This window comes from Phaseolus vulgaris, chromosome 8, assembly GCF_051622355.1.
Source record: "Phaseolus vulgaris cultivar YP4 chromosome 8, ASM5162235v1, whole genome shotgun sequence".
NCBI classification, from domain to species: domain Eukaryota; kingdom Viridiplantae; phylum Streptophyta; class Magnoliopsida; order Fabales; family Fabaceae; genus Phaseolus; species Phaseolus vulgaris.
In genome coordinates this window covers 60,782,933-60,806,041 of record NC_143505.1, presented here as the reverse complement: position 1 = coordinate 60,806,041, position 23,109 = coordinate 60,782,933, and the positions used below count along the sequence as shown (strand labels likewise).

Genomic DNA, 23,109 nt, shown 5'->3' with positions numbered 1-23,109 from the left:
GGTGCCCATTAGTAAGTACATTTCAGTTATTATTTTATGATTTAAGTAGAGATAAGATTCTCATGAAAGAAAGCTGTTACAAGAGTAGTTATAAAAGGGACTTGAGTCCCCCGGTAAAGGTACGTTTCTGAATATTGAAACCGAACTTATCTTATTTTAGTAAGTTCTCTTTAACTTGATCGTCGAAGTGTGATCAACGGTTAAAATCTCATCATATCCCTTGAAAATTCCACTCAAGTCTACAAGAACAATAAACGCATCTCATCATATCCCTTGAAAATTCCACTTCACGTTATTTTACAATTATAGTTTTTGAACAATTTTAATTCCTTAACTTTTTTTAGTTCAATTAATCCTAGGTTTTTATTATTTTGGAAATAATGTAATGAAATATTGAGAAGAATGCATTATATTCGTGATTTTTTTTTATAAAATTGAAACTATTAGCAGTTACATAAACTTGAAAATAAATCATGAGTATGAGGATGTTTTGATTATGTAAATTATTTTAATCTATTAGTGAGTATTTTTCCTAATTTTGAATATAAATAGAAAATACTAATTATCCTGATTGAAAAATTAATTAATAGAATTTAATTACATTACTTTTTTTTAAATAATATTTCATAATTATTGTTTTTTAAAGTTTGATCTCAAGAATGAAAAGAGAGATATTAGATATACAACTTTAATTACATAAAGCACATCTTAAAATAGTAACATTGATTGGGTTAAAATCAAACTCTTATAATGTATATTTTTAGTCAGACTTACATGGAGAAAAATGCATGTTTCTCTATGAAAAAAAAAACACAGGCACAAGATAAAACCCTTTCAAGCTACCACACCCCCTTTTTAAAATCCACCATCCATAATGTAGATATGTATGAAAATTATATTGAAAGAATATTTTAATACTCATTTTGTATAAAGATGAGAAGGGTACCATAGAATGCAGAACTTTCAGCAATGTAAAATTAATGCAAAAAAAAAGAGAGACTATTATGATGACAGTAATTTCAGAAGAAGGGGAAAAGATGGAGCAGGAAAAAAAGTGTTTTTAGCAGCATTTTACAAATATTTTTCTTGTAATGCAGTTTGCTCATTTACTCTATGGTATTTTTCTTCCAAATATTGGAGAAAACCCTTTCACACACTCAATGGATGATTTTCATGCTAATGGAACAACCTGTGATGTTCTTGTTTGAATAATGTTTTTTAGTAAGAGAAGAAAACAAGAAAGGAAAGAAAAAGAAATTGAAATATGCTTAACTTTGTATCTTTATTCTTGAAAAGTGGCAAACAGAACATCATTGGATGCAAATGCAAGCAAGTTGGAATATACAATAATGAGATATTCATTACTATAAAGCATATCCTAAAGTCTATACTTTCAAAAGAGAATCAATGCCTTCTGCTGCAAAAATCCAGTCTGGTCCAGAACTTTGATATGATTGAAAAAGAAATTTTCAACTACTTGAAGAAACAGAATATAAAATACGAAAAATCATTAGGTAGTCTTAAGTATATTCTTTAGATTACTTTCTGTGCAATATAATAGAGCATTATTATTTTTTGTTCAACCAATTTTTCATCTCCATAATATACTTTACTTTGTTTTTGTTATCTTTTTCAATTCTTACAATTGATTCTAAGATGATAACATCATCATCATCATCATATTACCACAATGTGATCACTTGACATGTTAGCAAAATTGTTTGCACAATATTGCTGATGTCATAAAAAATATAAGATGCAATGCTACCAAAAACCAAAATAAAGAAAGTGATCACATCAGAACTAAAACAAGCAGTGTGCAGAATGATTGTATGCTATAAAAATTGGATGAAAGCCTGGTAATGCATCCAAAAATAATCTAAAAGAAATTGATGTGAGATTGGGTGAAAGATATAAATTAAAAATGCTCTTATTCTATAGAAGAACACTTGACATCATTGATGGGGCTTCTTATGTGACAGGATGCCACAAAAGCTGCAAACAACATTACAATGTCTAAGTTTCCTTCACTTTTAATGAGCATAATCTTCGAAGATTAGAGACCTCACTAGGAAAACAGGGTTAATGCAATATAGTAGCACCCCTATCCACCAAAAGACCAAACAAAATAAAACTCCATTACTAAGCCTTCGTTACTAATCTAGTTTGCTGAAGAGCAGGACATACAAATAGAAATGATGCTTATAGAGTTGCTATGCACTCAATTTCAATCTTGGCATCCTTCGGCAAGGCAGCTACTTGATAAGTAGAACGAGCAGGGTAAGGATAAGGAAAGTCTGAAACCATTGAAAGAACATGTAAATTAAAAGTATTCGAGTAACCAAAGACATCAGTGAAAATAAACGATACCAATTAAAAGGAAAAATCTTATAGTTATCAGCATAGTGCAACTACAGGATTCTCTTGCATCAATCTAGTAATCACCCTTGGCATATATTAGTATTATATATGTATGTCATAGATGAATCTTCAGTTGAATAATCAGGATAATTATGTTCTAATTATTTCTTCTCTAATTAAAAGTGCAGATTCATTTTATAGTGATTTTATTTTATTTCATTTGTACAACTTTGTTTCTGGTTCTGGTTTTCACCTTCATTTACCTATTATTTATTTTCTTAATTAGGTTGTAAAGCTGTCTATAAATTGAGATTGTAACCATATTTGTAAAATACATCAAAAATATATTTAAGGTATCAGAATCATTTTGAGTCTATCCTAATAAGCGTTTGTTGGACTTATCAGGCCACCCATCCACTATTGGGGGATGAGTTATCACTCTCGACGTGAGAAGTGTCTTAGAAATCTCACAAGTCAGTTTTATGAAGTTGAATTAGGTTTAAAGTTCACTTTTGTAATATGACTTAATTTTTTTTCCCGCATTTTTTTTTCAAACAGAATCACCACCAGTTTTCCTTGCAAAGCCTGGTTTTGTCTTATTTCTGTCAACTCTTACTCCGCCGGAAACTGCCACTGGAATATTTTTCTGGTAAACTTTGTTTTGTGAACAAAGATCAAATTTTGCCAATTTGTAAAATCAGTTGGTTTTGAGCTCTCATGGATAGACTCCTTAGTAAGAAATCTAGCTATCGTTCTTTCATTATAAGTGGTAAGAGTTCTCAAAATTTGATTTTGTTCACCTTCGAGGAAACATTAAGAATAAAAGTCACTATACAGAACTCACATTTAGCATATATCTCATTGACAATATTAAAGTCCTTCAAGTCAGCCAACCTGCAGGAAATAAAACCTCAAAAACTAGTAATATTATTGAAATCATGAAATGCAATAAACCCCAACTACAAAGAACAAGGAATTCATACAAATTGTTGTCTTAACCACCGAGGAGTAGTCGGCACCACCAGATTTGAGGATTTCCCCCAAGTTTTTGAGAATCTGCAAATGGCAATTATCCCAAATGTCAGAAACAGAATCAACAAGTGCCTTGCAACATCAACAAAATGTTACCATATCATACAAGCATACAATGAATGAACGATATTCAAAGAACGTATGTTACAAAATGAAATGTGGTCTCATTATGTATGGAACCTGTACAGTTTGATCCTCAACACTATCAGATATAAACTCCCCTGTCTGCATTGAAGAGCAAAACACACGCATATCAATAATATGAAGAAAGGAAGATAAAATATAAAAAAGTTGCGATGACAATTAACAAACCTCGGGAACAAGGCCAAGACCACCAGACACGAAAATAAGGTTGCCGGATTTGATTGCTTGAGAATATGGCCCCAGAGCTTCTGGTGCCCCATCAGATTGAACAATTTCCTTAACACCTAAAATGCAAACAATCATTCATAATTTCCTCACTCTCTTCTCTTCACAATTAACTTCGATACTTAAAAATTAACAAAAAAGTTCAAAAATTTGAAGGTTTTTTCGCAATGGGTACATACCAGCATCGGCAGAAATGCTCAAGCGTTTGAATGGCAGAGAGCCGTTGGGTGACAGAGAGGAACGCCAGAAGGAGGTGCCGCCCACCGACAGACTCCCTACTCCGGCGGCCAATGAAGCACGATTCCGCAGTGCGCCGCCTTCCATGGCTGGAATTTGGAAGCTCCGAACACCGCACCACGACGCCATTTGTATATCTTCGACTCTAAGTTACACTCACACTCTCACTGTTTGAATCACACGATCTTAGTCCTTTTTATACTGCAATAGCATTTTTCATTTTCCAGAACTACCCTTATCTCAGGAACGAGTTTAGCGTGTGTCCTTTCAAAATGTGAACCACATAATCTCTGTCCTTGTTTATACGGTCTCTGACATAGCATTTCAGTTTCCAGAACTACCCTTATCTAAGGACCGTTTTTGTCCTTTCAAAATATCTGGGCTTCCAGGGTTCTTGGGCTAGGCCCATTTTCAATGCAAAGTTACAAAGAGAATTTCTTCCTGCACCATATCATATTTTAGACTCTTTCTTCCTACACCTCCATACCTTCTTCTCCACCCCCACACTAAATGTAAAAATACCATTTTCTTCTTTTTTGTGCCACCTTCATACATAATCTGGAAACTGTTTTTGAATCTGGAAGTGTTTTTGAGATTTATAAAATTCGGAACTCTTTTTTGCATTTGAAATAAGCCTATGGATTATGTAATCCGGATGTATTCCGGATAACATAATTCGAAAGTCAATCTCATATTTAGAAAAGACTTCCGGATTATGTAATCCAGAATCTAATCACTCCTCTGAAAAAAAGGCTTCCGGATTACATTTAATCCGAAAGCTAATTTTATGTATAGAAAAGACTTTCAGATTATGTAATCCAGAAGCTAATCACAAAAGACTTCCGGATTACATATAAAAAGTATATGAGGGTGACACAAGAAGGTATGGAGGTGCAGGAAGAAGCAGCCCATATTTTATATGGGCCCAACGTAACCTTTTAAACCTAATTTTATTTGGGAGGTGCAGGAAGAAGCAGCCCATATTTTATATGGGCCCAACGTAACCTTTTAAACCTAATTTTATTTGGGCCCAATGTAACCTTTTAAACCCAACTTTACCTTGTCACAGATTTGTTTAGGGATATTAATAATAATAATAATATAAAAACAATTTTTTTATATATTTTTTACTAAGTTAAAATAAAATGTGTGTATTAATTTTTTAAGCGATAAAGTTAAATTCATATTGTAAGAGCCAAAAGCAAGCAAGATTCTACGTTAATATACTTTTAGAAAATATTCAGAACTATCTTATGCTTTTATTTTACGTTAATGAACTATTTTTTAAAACTATGTTATTTTTGTTAATTTTATGTTTGCATATATTTTAATTTTTAATTTTGGTTTGAATAGACCATACAACCACAGGTCAGTGCAGATTTGTATAAAAATAAATTATTTAAAAAAGAGTTAAAAATGATAAGTTGAGCAGTTAACTATTTATGAAAATAAAATAAAAGAGATCATAATTAGCATGCACTAATTTGGCAATAACTTTAATAGATTATATACAAAGTTAACACTAGTACATGACAGAAGCTGAACCTACTTTTTTTCTTTTGTAATTAAGATGCTCAACCTACTTTACAACCGAAACAACTGAAACAGTGTTATTTAAGAATGTGGTCTGGAACATAAGTTCTGCACATTGGGCATGATCCTTGTTGGACTAGCCATTTGTCTATGCATTCTAGGTGAAATAGGTGGCCACATTTTGGAAGTACCCTCACCAATTCTCCATCCTCAAAATCCTGCAAATCAAAATGTTAAGATCATGGAGTTTCTCTAAATCAATTTCTGTTGGCTTTTCTGAGATATTTTCATTTTCACAGGACTGTGAGATTTCCTCACCTGGAAGCAAATTGAGCAGCAAGACATGTTGTGTAATTTTGAGATTTTGCTAGAGTTGAATGGCTGAAAAGGAAGCTTCATAATTACATTCTGGGGTACCCCTCTAACTCCCCTGGTATCATAAATGTCTGATACTTCTTGGTAAATTGTTTCCAGTGTGTTGATCTGAAACAAATGAGTTTCACCAAATGTGATTAAATTTCTGATTCTTAGAATTCTAGTATGGTCCACTCACACTAATTACACATCAACCTAACTTTTATATGTTCTTATCCTAAATTCTAAATCTTTACAAAACATCTTCTTACTGTTCCTCTTACTAAATGAAGAGAAGAGAATATTAAATAGTATGGAAGGATTTCACATGAGTAATAGATAGATACATTCATAGTTTCATACTTACTGTAACATGCAACTGATAGAGTTTTGCCACAGCTGGACATATCCATTCCATAAAGACTTTCCCATTTAACAAACTTCTCAACAGGGCAAACTGCAATCCAGTAATGAAAGAGTGCAATGTGTTTAGCTACCAGTGAGATGAAAGAAAGGGATGAAACATTCTGTTACCAAACTATGGAACTTTCACCATTACCTTGGACAATGGCTCATCAACAGCATCAAAATTGATCAATTCCAATGCTGCAATGGCTCCTGTGATTGCTCCTTTGCCAGCCCCATCAAGAAAACCAGTTTCTGTGGTCTGCCCCTTTATGCCTCCTGCAATTGTTCCGACTATTGACCCACCTGCACAAACACCAAACATTTCTCATGCAATGTAAGGGGTGAATGACAAACACTGATTTATCTTGTTCCCTGATTCTTTTCAGTTTTTATCTTTTGAAACAAACTTGGAAAAGTACCTTCACGAATTCAAACATGCACTTAATTCTAAGACATAAAGCCAAACATTTAACAAAACATCTGATATGCATAATACAACATTTGTATATCATTAACAAAAATTAAATTGATGAAACTCACCAAGTGCCAGAATGCAAGTAAATAAAGCAAAAACAACTCTCTCAACAACCTTCATGAATAGCCCAACTACAGAACCGCCACTGCAAAGCTGCTTAAACCTTGCAGCTACTGTTTCTACCATTTCAGAAAACCAGTTGGTGACAGTGAGAGAAGTGGGCATTTCAAAGTGAGGGGATAAGAATGCTCTAAATGTATTTTGCTTGGGAATGATGCAGATAGAGTAGCATTTATAGGCTGAGGGCATGCACCAGATATATCAGTATTTTAGCACAAGGAAAAGTTAAATTTCCCTACACTGCATTCTTTTTATATGATCAAAAATACTTTATAATAAGCAAGCAAGTCAAACGGAACAAGATTTTGATATTTTAACATAGTTTTCTAGAATTTAAGTAACAACATAGTATTGATGAGTCATGAGTGGTTCATTACGTGTATGCTCCTTGTGATGCATAGTTAGGAAGAGTGCGTGATTAAACAATAAAGAATGTTACTACTGCTGTGAGAGCACTCAAATTTTGAAATTCCAAAATCTCACAATTCGGATATACATACAATTAAATCACAAATATTTTAATGGTTGATTGTATAATTCAATTCTTTTATTACAACATAATTTTAATATAAATACTATTTTTAATTATCTCATTTTTATATTAAATAAAAACATATAAAATAAAATAATTATTATTATAAGATGGTATTATACGTTATATTTATTAGAATATATTAAGAGGTGAAGTTTAAGTCTAACTCAATTTCATAAAATCAACTTACGTTGGTAATAGTAATTCGTGCGTGAAAATATATGTTATGAGTAAGTGGTTTGATAACGATCGTGGAAGAGACAATAGATTTAACAGTTTTTTTTGTTATGATAGACTTTAAATGACTTTGATGTTATATTAGAAATGTGAACTTTAAATCTAATTCAATATCATAAAACCGATTTATATAGTGAGGTTTAAAATTTTTTTTATACACAATTATCAAAATAACAGTCCGATAGTGGATGACACGATAGATTCAACAAATTTTTGTTATGATAGACTTTAAATGATTCTGATACTATATTAAAAAGTAGATTTTAAATATAACTCAATCTCATACAACCTACTTATAGTTAATGTTTAAGATTTTTTTTTATACACAATTATCAAAGTAATTTTTTTTTTAAATTAAGTCTTAACAAATTTACTTAAAAGCATATATGGCACACCAATTCACCAAAGAATGTCGTGAGAAGAAGAGAGCACACGCAAAGGAAAATAGCTGAAAAGAACACAAAAAAACGTCATGTGTTAGTTAATTGCTACCTAATTTTCTTGTTTTTGTTTTTTTAAGTTTGGCTGCTTTTGGTAACTTTGCTGGTTACCTAAAACTCCAAGCTTCTTTAACTAATATTTATTGTTCAAAATGGACTAAATGGGTGAATTGCCTAATTTTTATTTTAATTATAACGAGTTTATTGGAATTAATTCTTTATTTTTTTTGTTAAAAATATTAATATTTTCGTTATTCATTCCATAGATTTCATCCCATCCATCCATTAGCCTTTTTTTAATCGGTTATCTAGTCATAAAACTATTTTCAAAATTAAGTATTGTATACATTTTGAAACACTTCATTATCTATAAAACAAATTAAAAAATGTAAAATTTATTGTGTAAACCCTTTAAGTAAATGGTATTTGATTTCTTAAATTTTTAAGATGGGTTTTTTAATCTAAACTATTTCATAAAATTCATATAAAAAAATACTTTAGAATCTTTCAATAAATTTGTTTAGAAACTACATCAATTAGAAATAAAAAATATTTTATAATATATTTTAAAATTAAATTTAAAATTTTTTTTTTAATATATAAGAAAAAACATATTAAACTAATATCGATTAGATAATCATAAAATAAAATGCATTGTAGTCATTCATTTGATTATATGACCTATCTAACTTGATTAAGTATGTTTTTGAAGTGTGTGTTTCATAACTCATTTGCCACCAACAAATTCACGTCAATAGAGAAGCAATAAATGTATAAAGCTTAGGTGATAATTTTGTGAAAGTGATACGAATTTTTATATCAAATATGGTCAATTCACATGCATCTAACACATAGTAAATAACTAAACGAATTGAACTTTACAAGGCCATAAATTATCAACAAATGATTTTTTTTTTCACCCTAAGTGTAAGAGTAAGATGAAAATGAAATCCTTGAGTTAAACTTAGTTGTGAAAAGGGGTCTCAAAGCATTGGGTGGGTTTGATTTTGGCATTGTTGTTGTGTTGTTGCAATTTAAACCTAGAAGTACTTGAAATAGAAAGAAAAGATAAGATAGTTAGGGTGTTGAAGATAGGTAGTTTGAAAGAGGTAGGGCAGAGAAAAAAGAGGAAAGTAACGAAAACAAGGTGCTGAAAACTGGTTCCTGGTTATGTGCAACTGTGGGCTGATATGTAGAGTTAATAAAGATGACTTCATTGCATTAACTCATGGTAGATATGGATCACATATTTCATATTTAGTCTCTTACACCACCTCACTTTTCTTCTAAATATCTTCCTAGTTTTTTTAAAAGAATTGCAAAATATTAAGGTAGACAAATTTTTGGTGAAATGTGAAGGAATATAACAAGGTTGGTTGTTTGTTTCTTACTAGTAATATTAAAGGAATTTAAAAAAAAAAAAACTTTGGAGTTGAAAAAAAAATAAAAAAATTAGGGTGAACTTTAAACCTAATGTAAAATCGAGTTATAAGTTAAAATTTTTACCCTCTTATATATTACAAAATGTTCTCATAGTTAGTTGACGTGGAATAATTTGTACGTGAGACTTTATATTTATAGGTGATGAGCTGATAAGCTCAATAAACTTCCGTTAAGATAGACTCAAAATGACTCTAATACCATATTAAGAAAAAATCTTTACTATAATTCAATCTTATAAAATCAATCAACTTATATGTTGTAGTTTGCACTCATTTATATCTCGAATCTACGTGGATAAAAGAATATATGATTTGAATATATTTTTTCACTTTAATAATAAAAAACAATCATTTGAAATCTATTTTTTTTAAATAAAATAATATTTTTTTAAAGTATTAAGTGGGTGGAATTAGTATGAATACATCATTAAGTATATGATTAGCATAAGAAAAGTCATAAATGTCTAATTGTCTCTATCAACTTTAATGAGGTGCATTGCGTGACTTCACATGACCCAGGTTATAGAATATTAAATTGAACACGACTTAATTTTGAAAAAGTCTGTGTTACACAGGTGTAAATTTTGTTGTAATCAGAATTTTAAAGAAAATGGTACTTAAAAATATAATTTTAATTGATATAAAAAAATTAAATTAACTGAAATGATAGATTTTAATGAATATAAAAATAATTTCTTAAATTTAATATTTTTTTTAGAAAACTTATTGTTTTATTTAAATAATAAAATAATTTAATATTTGGTTGTGTTATTTTGATTGGAAATAATATATTAAGATTAATAATTTGGTGATAAGGTGAATCTCATAGTGCGCTTTATTCATGCATTTGACCGAAGAGTAATTAATATTATTTTAAATATTGAAACAAATTAAATAGGGACAATTTTTTTAAAATATAACATTAAAAAAATGGAGAAGTTACATGGGTTCCTACCAATGAAGCTCGGACACTCTTCTTAAATGACGTGTTGGTATCTGATATTTGTGTCGGACACCGACACTTGTATGACACGTGAAGTGTCTAATTCAAAAAGTATTTGTTAGATTTCTGACAATTTTAGTATGGTTTTAACACAATTTAAAAAAAAATACATTAATCTTCATATAAATTTTTATTATGATTATAAAACTAAGAAACAAATCATTGTGAACCAGTTATGAAAAACATTTTTTCGCTCCGAAAAATAATTTAGAACATACTTGTACACATAAATCTTTATTGTCAATTTATATAATTCATAATTATATAATATACATAATTATATAATATATATATTTGTGTCTCTGTATCCTACATTTTAGAGATTTTCGTATCTTCATGTTTGTGTCCATATAATATCAATATCCGTATCAGAATCTATGCTACATAGGTTTGACAGTCACACATTATTAGAAATTAAAATATGTTACTCTTATTGCGTTTTGATGAACATCATAATCAAATATGAGGATATGGTATAAATAATATTTTTAAAAGTTCACCTCTTATTTATTTATTTATCTATTTTTTAATTGTCTATTTATTTATCAAGGTGTTAAAACGACAGTGAAATTGCGTACAAGATGAATGTAACACATGTTAAAAGATGGTTTTGGGCCTTTTGGGTACTTAACGTGAATTTTGAGTTCGATGGCCCAAATAAAAAGTTCAATATTCCTAAAATAAACCATGTTAACTGCATGTAAAATAAATAAAAATTAAATTTATCAGTACTCATTAGGTTAACCATCTAAATGACTTGTTTAAATAAAAATATAGATACAATTTTATAAAATAAATAAAAATATTACAAATTTTAATAAGAATTTAATTATTTAAAAAAAATTATAATTGCATAATTACATATTTTTATTAAAAATTAAATAAATCATTTATATAATACAATTTATATAGTTATATATTTTATGTCCTTTTACATGTATATGGTTAGTTTTATCAAATTTCGTAAACTACATAAAGCTTTTATCAATTAGAAACTTATGTAATTAAAATTTATTAATTAGCCGTTAACTTATAGATTATAATTTAATCTATTAGCTATATGCTATTAGGTGGTCCAATTATATCTTTGTAATGTCGGCATTACATAATTTTTGTGTTGATAAATGATGGTAACAAAAGGAAATATAATAAAGTAAAGTAAAAATTAAATGATTTTTTTTAATATTTTGTATGAGATGAGGTAAAAAAGAAAAAAAAAATTATTTATCTTCAATGAAAGAAAAGAAAAGAAAATATTTTTAAAAATAACATAATTATTTTCCGTAATATTTGAATAACCACTTTTTCCCTAACAACTCCTTTTTAGTGAAAGAAGGTAACTTTTATGAATTTTATATACATGAGAATACATTGCTTGTGAAATTAAAAATCGTCATAATGTATCTTAATCATACTTAATCACTAAATCTTTAAAATATTTGGATTCAGTATAATGCGATATACGTTTAAAATTAATCATTTGATAAGTATTCATTCATAATACATTGCTAAATAATATACACATAAAAATAATTTGCAAATATGTTAATATTATTACTGATTATATTAATAATTTAAAAGTTATAAATATTATTATTAATAAACTTTTTATTTTTTCACGTAGAATTAGAATTAGGGGCATGGTCTTTCTTTTTAATTTTACATTTATAATATTTTTGTCACCAAAATCCATAAAAGATGATCATTGAATTATTTTATAAATTGTAACCATATTACCAATATTTTAATGAGACATGATAAACTCTACTTATTAGTTGCTATTATTTTAAGAACCTAACCTTTGCACCCACCCATATAATATTCTAACTTATACCATCATATCACATGGTGGGTGAGTGCAAGAAAAAGTTGAAAATTTATGATTTCTAAAAATGTCCCAATATCTTTTGTAAATATGATAATCAATAAGGTTTATAAAAAAATTTAACATTGTTATATTAGATTGAAGATAATTTAAATATATTATTCTTTTTTAATTAATTTTGTTGGAGATTTCACATTAGTAGAGATAAACACATTTTATCGTATATAAGTGGGTGTAAACCTCAACCTTATAAGTCAATTTTATAGGATTGAATTAGGCTTAAAGTTCACTTTTTAATATGGTATCAAAATCATTTAAAGTCTATTTTAATGAGTGTTTATTGGGTCTATCGTGTCACCTACAATCGGACCGTTATCTACCACCCATAATATTGTCCAATTTCCTAAAGATAAAAACAAAATCGTAAATCAAAAATTTTAAAACAAACAATATCTTAAATATTTAAATGTTTATTGATTCTAATAATATTATATTAATAAATTTAAGTTCGGAACATCTTACATAAATATCTCAAGATAATTCAAAAACATTTTAACTTTACTAATAAATAAATAAATTGTTAAACACTTTAATCATCCACTACATATATTTATGTATACAGATAAAATAAAATATAAGGAAGACACTGCAAGGTATCTGGCTTATCTTATCTACATAGATAACACAACTATATTTTTGTTGAATACATGTATTTTTTATAGTTTTGATGTTTTTTTTTAAATTATATATTATATTTTTCTAAAATAATTAAAAAATACACACTTATTATCAAGTATTGATTGAATATAATCAAAATTACAAAAATTATAATAAAATTGACTAAATAAAATAAAGGTTGCTTTGGGAACTGAACTAGCCAAATTGATTAGAAAGGTCAATTGTTACTTCAAAGCAAAGTTCTTTGATTTGTAGCTTCAAAGACTTAAACAATAGCCTTATTATTGGCACACAAAAATTGAAAAACAAAACAATATAATTTTCTTTCTTTTCACAAAGTGTGTTTCAATAAATATTTTCAAAGGTTAAAATGAATTATTAACTAAAAACTCTGAAACCATGATATTTAATGGAAGTTATTAAATTCATTATATCTAATTTGGTTTTAAAATTTCTGTTAAATATTGATTTTTTATGGAATTTAAAAAATTTCATAAAACATATAGTTTGTCATAATAGTTTATAATTTTAAGAAAATTATTTAATAGAAGTTTTAATCTTAATTATTTTAAAATAAACCTTTTTTAAAACCATTTTTGTCTTGATGGGAGGAGCAAAATTGAACTTTATAGAAAGGAGCAAATGCATAATGTGAAATCATAAATTAATTTATTTATTAATTATCATCATGTATAAAAACAAGTTTATCAACTTTTAGAAATATAAATTTTTTAATAGTTCCAATGCATAATTAATGAATTATTATGTACACGTTTTATTGTTTTATTGCTTCAGTGTTGACAATCAATTATCAATATTATACTAATATACAGTGTTTGGTGTCCACGATTCATCATTACGTGTCACACGTGTCGCATTTCATTTTCAGGATTTCATTATACCAATTTTTTTTCCAATATGCTATTTATTTGTGATTAACACATTCTATGAAGGAGAAATCAAGGGAAAAAATTGCTAGTAAATAATAAAAGAAGAAGAAAAATAAATTATACTTTCTTTAATATCATTTTTTTGAAATTATTTTCTTTATAAATGTTATGAAATTTTCACTATATGCTACTATTAGGAAGATGAAACCTAGAAAACTATTGAATGTTTCGTTTTTCTTCTTCGGTTAGCCAGGTTGCTAGGTGCTTGCCTGAGATCTTTATCGTCTTCGTGTCTATTCTTTGGTTTTCGTGTCTTCGTGTCTATTCTATCCGGATATTAATTTTTATATGTAATAAATTAATATTTTAATACCTTTTCTTGACATCACAGATAGTAACAGCACTTCGCACCTCTTTATAATAATATAATAATATTTTAAATTAAAAAATAAAAAATATTAATTTATTTAATATGTAAGGTGTATATTTTCACTGTTTATAATATCCAATTGTAAAAGTGTATCCAAATACGAGGTGAGAGCTACATCACCTTAAACTCCTGTTATATGGTAAAAGGTACATAGAACCATGTCGTGATTCTCTGATTCTCTGATTCGGTCCTTGAATCATAGGTAGATTAGGTGTCCCTCTTAGGAAGTTTCTCTTCTATGGACTCACTCTTAGTCTTTAAACTTGTTTTGGTCGTAAAATAGTTTGAACCATTCTTGGTTTAAGACACATTAAATTCCATTTTTCCGCAGTTGACTTGGTTACAACTTTATCCTTTTTGTTCAGAGTTCAGACTCCTTCTACTTTCCTCTCCATCCTTAAAAAATTGCAGATTCTGATCTATTCTGCATCAGACTTTGGCTTCTTCTCTCTTTCTCCATACTTCAATGCATATCCTTCCTTGAATTCTCATCTGGGTTCATTCCTTTTTTTTCATGCTTTGAACCAATCACTTCTCAAGTTGTTGTTGTGTGGTAAAACTTGAAAATTTCATTCCTTTTTGCGTCACGGCCATGGGTGGTTGTCTGAGTAAAAATGGGTCAGAGTCAGAAGAGCACAATGGTTACAGACATGTTGTTGGGGGAGCTCACAATCACAAGAGCCATGAACCCTTTGTCAACCAATTACCTGAGAAACATGCTCCTCAGGCTGCTTGGAGGCCCACTGTTCATTCTCCAAGCCCAAAACATGTTCACAGGGCTGACACCATCACTGGGAAGCCATTGGAGGATGTTAAGCAGCACTATACACTTGGGAAAGAATTGGGGAGAGGCCAATTTGGGGTGACTTATCTCTGCACTGAAAATTCAACTGGCTTGCAGTATGCCTGCAAGTCAATTTCAAAGAGGAAGCTTGTGAGAAGAGATGATAAGGAGGATATGAAGAGGGAGATTCAAATTATGCAGCATTTAAGTGGGCAACCCAACATTGTGGAGTTCAAAGGTTCTTATGAGGATAAGCACTCAGTTCATGTGGTCATGGAGCTGTGTGCAGGTGGTGAGCTTTTTGATAGGATTATAGCCAAGGGGCACTACAGTGAAAGGGCTGCTGCTTCAATGTGTAGACAGATTGTTAAAGTTGTTAACATCTGCCATTTTATGGGAGTGATGCATAGGGATCTGAAGCCAGAGAATTTCTTGTTATCAAGTAAGGATGATAAGGGACTTCTCAAGGCCACAGATTTTGGTTTGTCGGTCTTCATAGAAGAAGGTAAATTTGTTATCCGTTTATTGGTCTTTTGTTAAATTGTTGTGCATTCCTAAAAGATAAGTGTGTAAATTCTGGTATAGTTGAGAATAAACTGCTAAAATGTTGAGGGAAATTTTGTGCAATTTTCCATCCAAAACTTTGTCAACTGGTTTTCTTTTTTGTGAGATTTATATGCAACTGAAAGATTGAAAGTGATTTTTTTTATTAAGGGCTAATAGTGCATTGTCAATGCATGACAGCGCCCTGACTGTCAACACTTGGGAGATTGAGAAACTTTTAATTTGTTTGAAGAGTTTATTTACTGTTAATTTAAAGTGAATTAAGTACATGGCCTAGTTTAATTAGGGTATACCCTAAATGTACAAGCACATTCTAAGTCTTTTCAAGGACACTATATGTCTTTTTTTGCACTGGCGGCATTGTGCACTGTTTGACATGATATAGAGCAAAAGTAAAATTTGATAAAATAAGTATTCATCATCCTAGTTAATCATTAAGCCAGAATTTATCGTTTCATTTATTCCATGGATTACACTACTTTCGAATAACTCAACCTTACATAACTGTTCTGTGAAACTATATAATGAGTGTTCTTATCTTTAGTTGATGTGTGATTTTCAACATAAAAGGAATAGTAACCATGAAGGGCGTGTATAATTTTTCACTACAACTGTATGACATAGCTGATGTACATATTTTGTTGGTTTGGCAACAACTTCGTGTTTTGAACAGAGGATTTATCCGATTAAAATGTAGGATTATCTTCCACTTAGAACATATACTAATTTTTTTCTGGTTATTTCTTTACAGGAAAGGTGTACCGGGACATAGTTGGCAGTGCGTACTATGTTGCTCCAGAAGTTCTTCATCGTAGCTATGGGAAGGAAGTAGATATATGGAGTGCAGGAGTTATACTGTATATCTTACTTAGTGGTGTCCCTCCATTTTGGGCAGGTAAGTTCTGACTTTGATATGATAACAGGATAATCTCTTTGCAGAGGCTAGATTCCTGCTATTTCACACTCGACTAATTTTTTCATGAAATATGTGCTGTAGAGACGGAAAGGGGAATATTTGATTCCATATTGCAGGGTCATATTGACTTTGAAAGCAGTCCATGGCCAAGCATATCAAGCAGTGCTAAGGACCTTGTTCGCAAAATGCTCACAAAGGACCCAAAGAAACGCATTACTTCAGCTCAGGTTCTAGGTAGGTAGCTTATATTGTTGCAAAAATCAGAACCAATTCTCTTTCTTTCGTATAGATACAAAATGAACACTTACGAAAGCAACAAGCAGATAATAGAAAATAGAGCCCATTTTGTATCTATACCAAAGAGGAAAAATTAGTTCTGATTTTCTCAACACTTAAATTATGTTGACTGATATCTTGATTGCAGCATCCTTAAGAATTTTCTTAGTTAATGAATTGCAATTTCTCTGCTAATTGTTTGCTTGTATTGTTTGAACACTCAGAGCACCCGTGGCTTAAAGAAGGTGGAAATGCTTCTGACAAGCCAATTGACAGTGCAGTGCTTTCCAGAATGAAGCAATTCAGAGCAATGAATAAGCTGAAAAAACTAGCCCTCAAGGTTAGTCCAGCCACAAGATGCATGAAGAGACCACAATTCTCTTTTATGCTTACTTTATTTGATTTTGATGGCATAGTTTACCTCTGTGTATGGATCAACAGCTAAAATTATAGAGCTAATTTCAATCCAATGTCTGCTTTAGTCAGTAATTTGACTTGAAGAAACATAAAATATCATTCTTGTGTTACTCTAAATTGTTTGAATCTGTGGTGTATAAGGCTACATGTCTCTGTGAATTCAAAAAGAAACTGAGTGGATTTTGAATAATCTTTCAGGTCATTGCTGAAAATCTTTCTGTAGAAGAGATCCAAGGTCTGAAGGCAATGTTCACAAATATGGACACTGACCATAGTGGTACAATCACCTATGAGGAACTGAGGGCAGGATTGCAAAGACTGGGCTCAAAGCTAACTGAAGCTGAAGTGCGACAGCTTATGGACGCCGTGAGTTATTGTCGATTCAACAACATTTGTTCTTCATTGTTTTTTCCATGTTCTTTCAACCTTACATTCCTCTGCTTAATTCAGGCTGATGTAGATGGAAATGGAACAATTGATTACATAGAATTCATCACTGCTACAATGCACAGACACAGGTTGGAGAGAGATGAACATCTTTATGGGGCCTTCCAATATTTTGATAAAGATGGTAGCGGGTAAGTCCATCTATTGTAAATTCAAATTTGTTCTTCAATCTTTCACAATCTTTGATTTTTGAAGTCCATGGTTTCTATATTGTTGGAGATCTCACACTATTAGAAATTACGACATTTCATAATATATAAGTGGATGCAAATCTCACCTTATAAGCCTGGTTTTATGGGGTTGAGTTCGCTTAAAGTCCACTTCTTAATATAGTATCATAGTCATTTCGAGTCTATCCTAGTGTGAGTTTGTGCGTCACCTTATAAACTGGTTTTATGAGGTTGAGTTGAACTTTCAATAATGAACAAGATCATATACCATAAATCCTGTTTCTTCCTACACCAAAAAGCACATTCATTACCAATCATTGATGAATGAATGTCTCTATTTAGAATTTGAAGATAAATGACAGATGTATGATGTACCCTGGTTTTTTTGTTTGATTCCATCACAGGTATATCACAAGAGATGAACTGGAAACAGCCATGAAGGAGAATGGTATGGGTGATGAGGCCACAATCAAGGATATTATATCTGAAGTTGACACTGATAATGTAAGCTCTTCTTCTATTGATTTGCCACAATTTTGTATTCTAGTCCCATAGTTAACACTCAATTTTGTGGTTTCTCAGGATGGTAGAATCAACTATGAAGAATTTAGTACAATGATGAGGAGTGGAACCCAACAAGGCAAGCTATTCTAATGTCTCAAGATTCAGAGGAATCCCTTGCTTCAAAGGAAGGCTTCCAAAAGTTATTATACATTTGTAAGCATGTAAAGTTTATAGTTTAGATCTGTTTTTCTGTGAGACTTGGTTGCCAACTCTTGTTTCTCTTTTTGGTTTTGCTTTTCACTTTGAAGTTTTTTTGTTAAGTCCTAATGTAATTTATTGTGGACACAAGTAAGAGTGGAGTTTCCCAAGGAACGTAATTTTACAAGTTTGATTATGCAGTTTGTTGAATTGAAATCCTCACCTGGTATCTTCTGCTATGGATTAATTAGTGTTTACTGTCTACTGTGTTTGTATATTTGAGAATGAAGGGTGTACTTTTGAGAAGGGTATTGTATGTTGTAAGGTTCTTCTTATCTAACTTGGCAAGGGAAACATGACCAACATCATTTTTATTCCAAAATCCAAAATCATGAGATCTCTTTTTATAATTATCAAAAATAGAAAAAAGACGGGCTGACATCTATACGTGATCTGTTAGGTTGATGGGTTAGACGGATCGAGCCAATATAGATTGGGTTGTTTCTTCCTGCATCCCCAACAAATGACTTCCTGCACTCCATCATTTTTAAAAAGACCTTTTTACCCCTTTTAAAAATGACTTTCAGATTACTCTTTCCGAAATATTTTTTGAACATACTTTTCAAAACACATTTTATGAATTCCAAATTTACCATTCTGGAAATTAAAAAAATGTGTTCCGAAAAGAACATTCTGGAATGATTTTTTGCCTTCCAGATTTCCTATTTTGAAAACACATTTTGCTTATGAAACCCTTATTCCGGACATACTTTTAGCTTATGAAACTCTTATTCCGGAATCGACCAAAATTATCAAGGATAATTATGGTATTGCATAGAATGTAGGGATGCAGGAAAAAAAATGTAGGAGTACAGAAAGAAATACCCTACAAATTGACAGGTTTAAAAGTTAATCAATTCCGTCGGGCCCAATAAAACGGGTCCGATCTGTTTTACCATACCTAATTCTTAGAATATTATTGCATGGATCTTGTTTAAGTAAAGCTTAAGAACATGGATAAGGACATTCATAAGATGAAGGTTCAAACTCTTATTCCAAGGATCTGGTACAACACACCCAAGATTGCAAATTAGGTTATATGTGACAAATAATTAATGAAAGGTTATGTAATTTTTTTGGAATTGATTTTGATTTTTCATACATTTATAACTAATAAAAGGAAATATTGTTCATAACTTAAAATGATAAGATCCAAATTACTAATGATACGAACATAACATTTTATAAAATCCAATTTTTAAACAAATATATCACTTATTATACATATACCTTAATCGCTTTTCCATTAAGAGTTAAATATTATTTTGTTGGCTAATAAATCACATAAGAATACATTTTTACCGAGACACAGTTACTAATTGGATACGTGCCAAATAAATGATAATTATGATTTTTTTAAAACAACTAATTAATTTTATTCTTTCTTTTTACACAACAAAAAAAATTACATAGTACAAAAACAATTACATAATTTAAGGTCTTCTGTTCCGGATCAAACAACAAAGAGTGAGATTCTCTGTGCAATGCATTAAAATTCATTCTCATTTTGATTTCGATTTCCTTTTGCTTCTCTTCAACCATGGCTGTTTCTCCCATATCGCTTACACGTACGTTTCAACATTAAATAACTTCTTCATTTTTCCCTTCAATATTTTACTTGATATGCATAAATGCCATGTTTTGAGTTTCATCAAAATGGATCTCTCGTTTTAGATTTACAACATTTGCATCATCCCAAGAATCCAAAATTGTGTAGTATGTGGTGAACAACACATATTTTGTTGATTGATTGAGTTGTTGACGCAAATTTTTTATTTGTATGTACAATTTGTTTATATATGTATATGCTTCTCTTTTGCATGTTCTTGAGATGGATTTGTTTTCTTATTACTTTGGTACTGAATTCTTTAATTAATGAATAAGTGTATGAGAGTGTATATTTCAAAGTTCTATAAGAGTTTGTTGTAAAAAAAAAAGTGTGTAAGTTAAACATTAAAGTCTCTTGCAAAAATCTTTAGTATGTGCGGGTCAAAGTGCATGTCTGCCCCATCTATTTATATAGTAGATATGAAATTTTTAGGTTTTAAGTTTCTTTTATAATCAACCTTATTTGTATAAGTTATTAAAATTTTAAATTATAAAATTATATAAAAGTTTTAATTCATGAGAGTCAATTGTAAATGTAGTATCTACGAACCACACCTATAATTTTATAGAAAAATGATACTTTAGAGTTGTAATGTGGTTGTATAAAAAATGTGAGTTGTTACCATAGGCCCAACACAAATACTCGCTATGATAGACTTTAAATGACTCTGATACCGTATTACGAAGTGAACTTTAAGCCTAACTCAACCCCATAAAACTGGCTCATGGGGTGAGGTTTACATCCACTTATATACTATGAAAGACTCTAATTTTTAGTCGATGTGGGATCTCCAACCGTATCATTACTCTATTTTATAAGTGTTATATGAATAGTCTATCTCGAGTTGTTGTTGATGTATCATATGTGAGACGAGTCAAAACAAGCGAGTTACTTACATTGCCATCCTTAGTTTTATGCTTCTTGTTGTGTAATAAGTTTTTTTTTTTTTTTCCTTCTCAGGTCTGACAGATAAGAAATGTGTGCCATGCAATCTAAAGGAATTACGACCCATGAATGAGGATTCAGCACAAACTATAATGCCACAGGTTTGTATATGTCAATTCAAGGTTTTCAAGTCTCATGATTCAAGGTCTTGGATATTGATATTAAGTGGTTAGGTTGCTGAGTGGGATTTGGTAAATGATGCTGGTATCATGAAGCTGAGGCGATCATGGACAGTGAAAACTTTCTCAAAGGGACTCAATTTTTTTAAAATAGTAGCTGTTCTTGCTGATAGTGAAGGTACCATGTTCTCTGTTCTTATTTTGTTACTGATATCATTTTGAAGGTTAAATACAATATGCGCTACAAGAAAATCATGAAATAGAAACCAATTTTTAAAGATCAAAATAATTAGTTGCAATAGTAACTAAATTAGAGACCATTTTATAAACTAAAAAAAAATTAGTTTCTAAATTAGTTTATATTATTGTTAAATAGTTTCTAAATTGGTATCTAATTAGCAACTAAGATTTTAGAGACCAAATTTAGAAACTAAATAATTAATAGTTAAAACCTTAGTTGCTAATTAGATACCAATTTAGAAACTATTTAACAATAATATAAACTAATTTAGAAATCAATTTTTTTTTAGTTTCTAAAATGGTCTCTAATTTAGTTACTATTGTAACTAATTATTTTGTTATCTAAAAATTGATTTCTATTTCATGATTTTCTTGTAGTGATGTTATCGAGAGATCTGGACCCATGCTATTGGTATGAATTATTCATTGTTCAACTTTTGAATCATATAGACATGTTATATTCAATATCCAAACCACTAAAATAAATATGTAAATTAGTTGAAAGGTGTACCGATTTTTCTTCATGTCATCCATTTTCATACTTTTGCAACATTTTTTCTTAAATACTCTTTTCCATATTCTTGTTAATTATGCTTTTCCTAAGTTTTTCCTCCTTTTTTGTCTTCAATTCCATTTTCTTACTAAATTTGTAAATTTGTACAAACTGTAACCTAATTTATACATTTTGATATATCACTTAAACCTTTGATATTGATTGTGGTTATTTTTGATGCCCTTGGTATATCTACTTATTCAACTCATTTGCATTTGTAACAGCTGCACTATTTTAAGATTAACAAAAATTTGGAGGCTCAATAAGCATGTTTCCTTTGTTGTTTTAAACATTTGTTTTTAATACATAAAATACTATAAACGAGTATTTATCCAACTTATTCATGCTCTTGCAGGTGGATTGACAGAAAATGACTTCATACTTGCTGCTTAGATCGATAAGCTTGATGTGCTTGACCTACTTATACGAAAGCCTTCTAACTGAGCCAATAATACTTAGGAGTATTAGGAGAAACTATTACCTATCTATTAGCAGTAATATTTTATTTTAAAATGGAGTTATCTCATATAGCACATCTTACTCATCAGAAAAGGAGAAACAAACAGATGGTATTTTAGAAGTTACACATGACCACACATTTAATTGAGCCAAAGTGAAGATTTCAGAATGATCCACCACACCTTCTTTAAAAATAATCTTGTTCCTATAACACTAAATCTTTCTAACCATCGAAATCCACATACTTCAATTGAGCCAACAATGCTTAGGAGTATTAGCAAGAACTATTACCTATCTATTAGCAAAAATATTTTGTTTTAAAACAAAACATCTCATTTAACACATTTTACAAATTCTAATTTTTCTTAGTTCCAAGTCTAAAAATTTTAGTACAAACAATAAACCATAAAATAATATAAACAGGTGATGCCAGGTGTCTATCACCAGATTCACCACTTTCTATGAAGACTCTTCTTCAACTG

At 30.0% G+C, this 23,109-nt stretch overlaps 3 protein-coding genes and 1 pseudogene across 5 annotated transcripts; 2 read left to right on the top strand and 2 right to left on the bottom strand.

Moving 5' to 3' along the window:
* Positions 1-1,905: 1,905 nt before the first annotated feature.
* LOC137825705 (reactive Intermediate Deaminase A, chloroplastic) lies at positions 1,906-4,283 on the bottom strand. 2 transcript variants are annotated; one of them, XM_090293906.1, is made up of 6 exons: positions 3,942-4,283; positions 3,706-3,821; positions 3,574-3,618; positions 3,345-3,417; positions 3,206-3,255; positions 1,906-2,297 (listed from the first exon to the last, which is right to left on the bottom strand). In XM_090293906.1, exons 1-5 carry the CDS (start codon positions 4,126-4,128, stop codon positions 3,242-3,244), a joined length of 435 nt encoding a protein of 144 aa, XP_090150032.1. In that variant the 5' UTR covers positions 4,129-4,283; the 3' UTR covers positions 1,906-2,297; positions 3,206-3,241. The 2 variants fall into 2 exon arrangements, with proteins under 2 accessions (XP_090150032.1, XP_068487545.1); XM_068631444.2 differs by having other exon boundaries at positions 1,922-2,297; positions 3,332-3,417.
* Positions 4,284-5,468: 1,185 nt separating this feature from the next.
* LOC137824431 (NEP1-interacting protein 1) lies at positions 5,469-7,101 on the bottom strand. Its single transcript, XM_068630078.2, has 5 exons — positions 6,835-7,101; positions 6,446-6,597; positions 6,254-6,343; positions 5,851-6,015; positions 5,469-5,750 (listed from the first exon to the last, which is right to left on the bottom strand). The coding sequence occupies exons 1-5, from the start codon at positions 7,076-7,078 to the stop codon at positions 5,610-5,612; spliced, it is 792 nt and encodes a 263-aa protein (XP_068486179.1). The 5' UTR covers positions 7,079-7,101; the 3' UTR covers positions 5,469-5,609.
* A 7,326-nt stretch (positions 7,102-14,427) lies between these two features.
* On the top strand, positions 14,428-18,858 carry LOC137823913 (calcium-dependent protein kinase 2). 2 transcript variants are annotated; one of them, XM_068629251.2, is made up of 8 exons: positions 14,428-15,655; positions 16,466-16,609; positions 16,712-16,864; positions 17,131-17,246; positions 17,522-17,689; positions 17,774-17,901; positions 18,345-18,444; positions 18,523-18,858. In XM_068629251.2, the coding sequence occupies exons 1-8, from the start codon at positions 14,959-14,961 to the stop codon at positions 18,592-18,594; spliced, it is 1,578 nt and encodes a 525-aa protein (XP_068485352.1). In that variant the 5' UTR covers positions 14,428-14,958; the 3' UTR covers positions 18,595-18,858. The 2 variants fall into 2 exon arrangements, with proteins under 2 accessions (XP_068485352.1, XP_068485351.1); XM_068629250.2 differs by having other exon boundaries at positions 14,456-15,655; positions 17,522-17,901.
* A 1,384-nt stretch (positions 18,859-20,242) lies between these two features.
* On the top strand, positions 20,243-22,720 carry LOC150025696 (pterin-4-alpha-carbinolamine dehydratase 2, mitochondrial-like; annotated as a pseudogene).
* Positions 22,721-23,109: the final 389 nt, after the last annotated feature.

Coding starts and splice junctions, on each gene's coding strand:
- LOC137825705 (XM_068631444.2), bottom strand. CDS start 4,128: ATGGCGTCGTGGTGCGGTGTTCGGAGCTTCCAAATTCCAGCCATGGAA. Junction 3,256..3,331: donor ACAATTTGTATGAATTCCTT/GTTCTTTGTAGT, acceptor TATTTCCTGCAG/GTTGGCTGACTTGAAGGACT. Junction 2,298..3,205: donor CAATGAGATATATGCTAAAT/GTGAGTTCTGTA, acceptor CAATGGTTTCAG/ACTTTCCTTATCCTTACCCT.
- LOC137824431 (XM_068630078.2), bottom strand. CDS start 7,078: ATGCCCTCAGCCTATAAATGCTACTCTATCTGCATCATTCCCAAGCAA. Junction 6,598..6,834: donor TACTTGCATTCTGGCACTTG/GTGAGTTTCATC, acceptor GTGTTTGTGCAG/GTGGGTCAATAGTCGGAACA. Junction 5,751..5,850: donor GCTGCTCAATTTGCTTCCAG/GTGAGGAAATCT, acceptor TTTGATTTGCAG/GATTTTGAGGATGGAGAATT.
- LOC137823913 (XM_068629250.2), top strand. CDS start 14,959: ATGGGTGGTTGTCTGAGTAAAAATGGGTCAGAGTCAGAAGAGCACAAT. Junction 15,656..16,465: donor GTCGGTCTTCATAGAAGAAG/GTAAATTTGTTA, acceptor ATTTCTTTACAG/GAAAGGTGTACCGGGACATA. Junction 18,445..18,522: donor CTGAAGTTGACACTGATAAT/GTAAGCTCTTCT, acceptor GTGGTTTCTCAG/GATGGTAGAATCAACTATGA.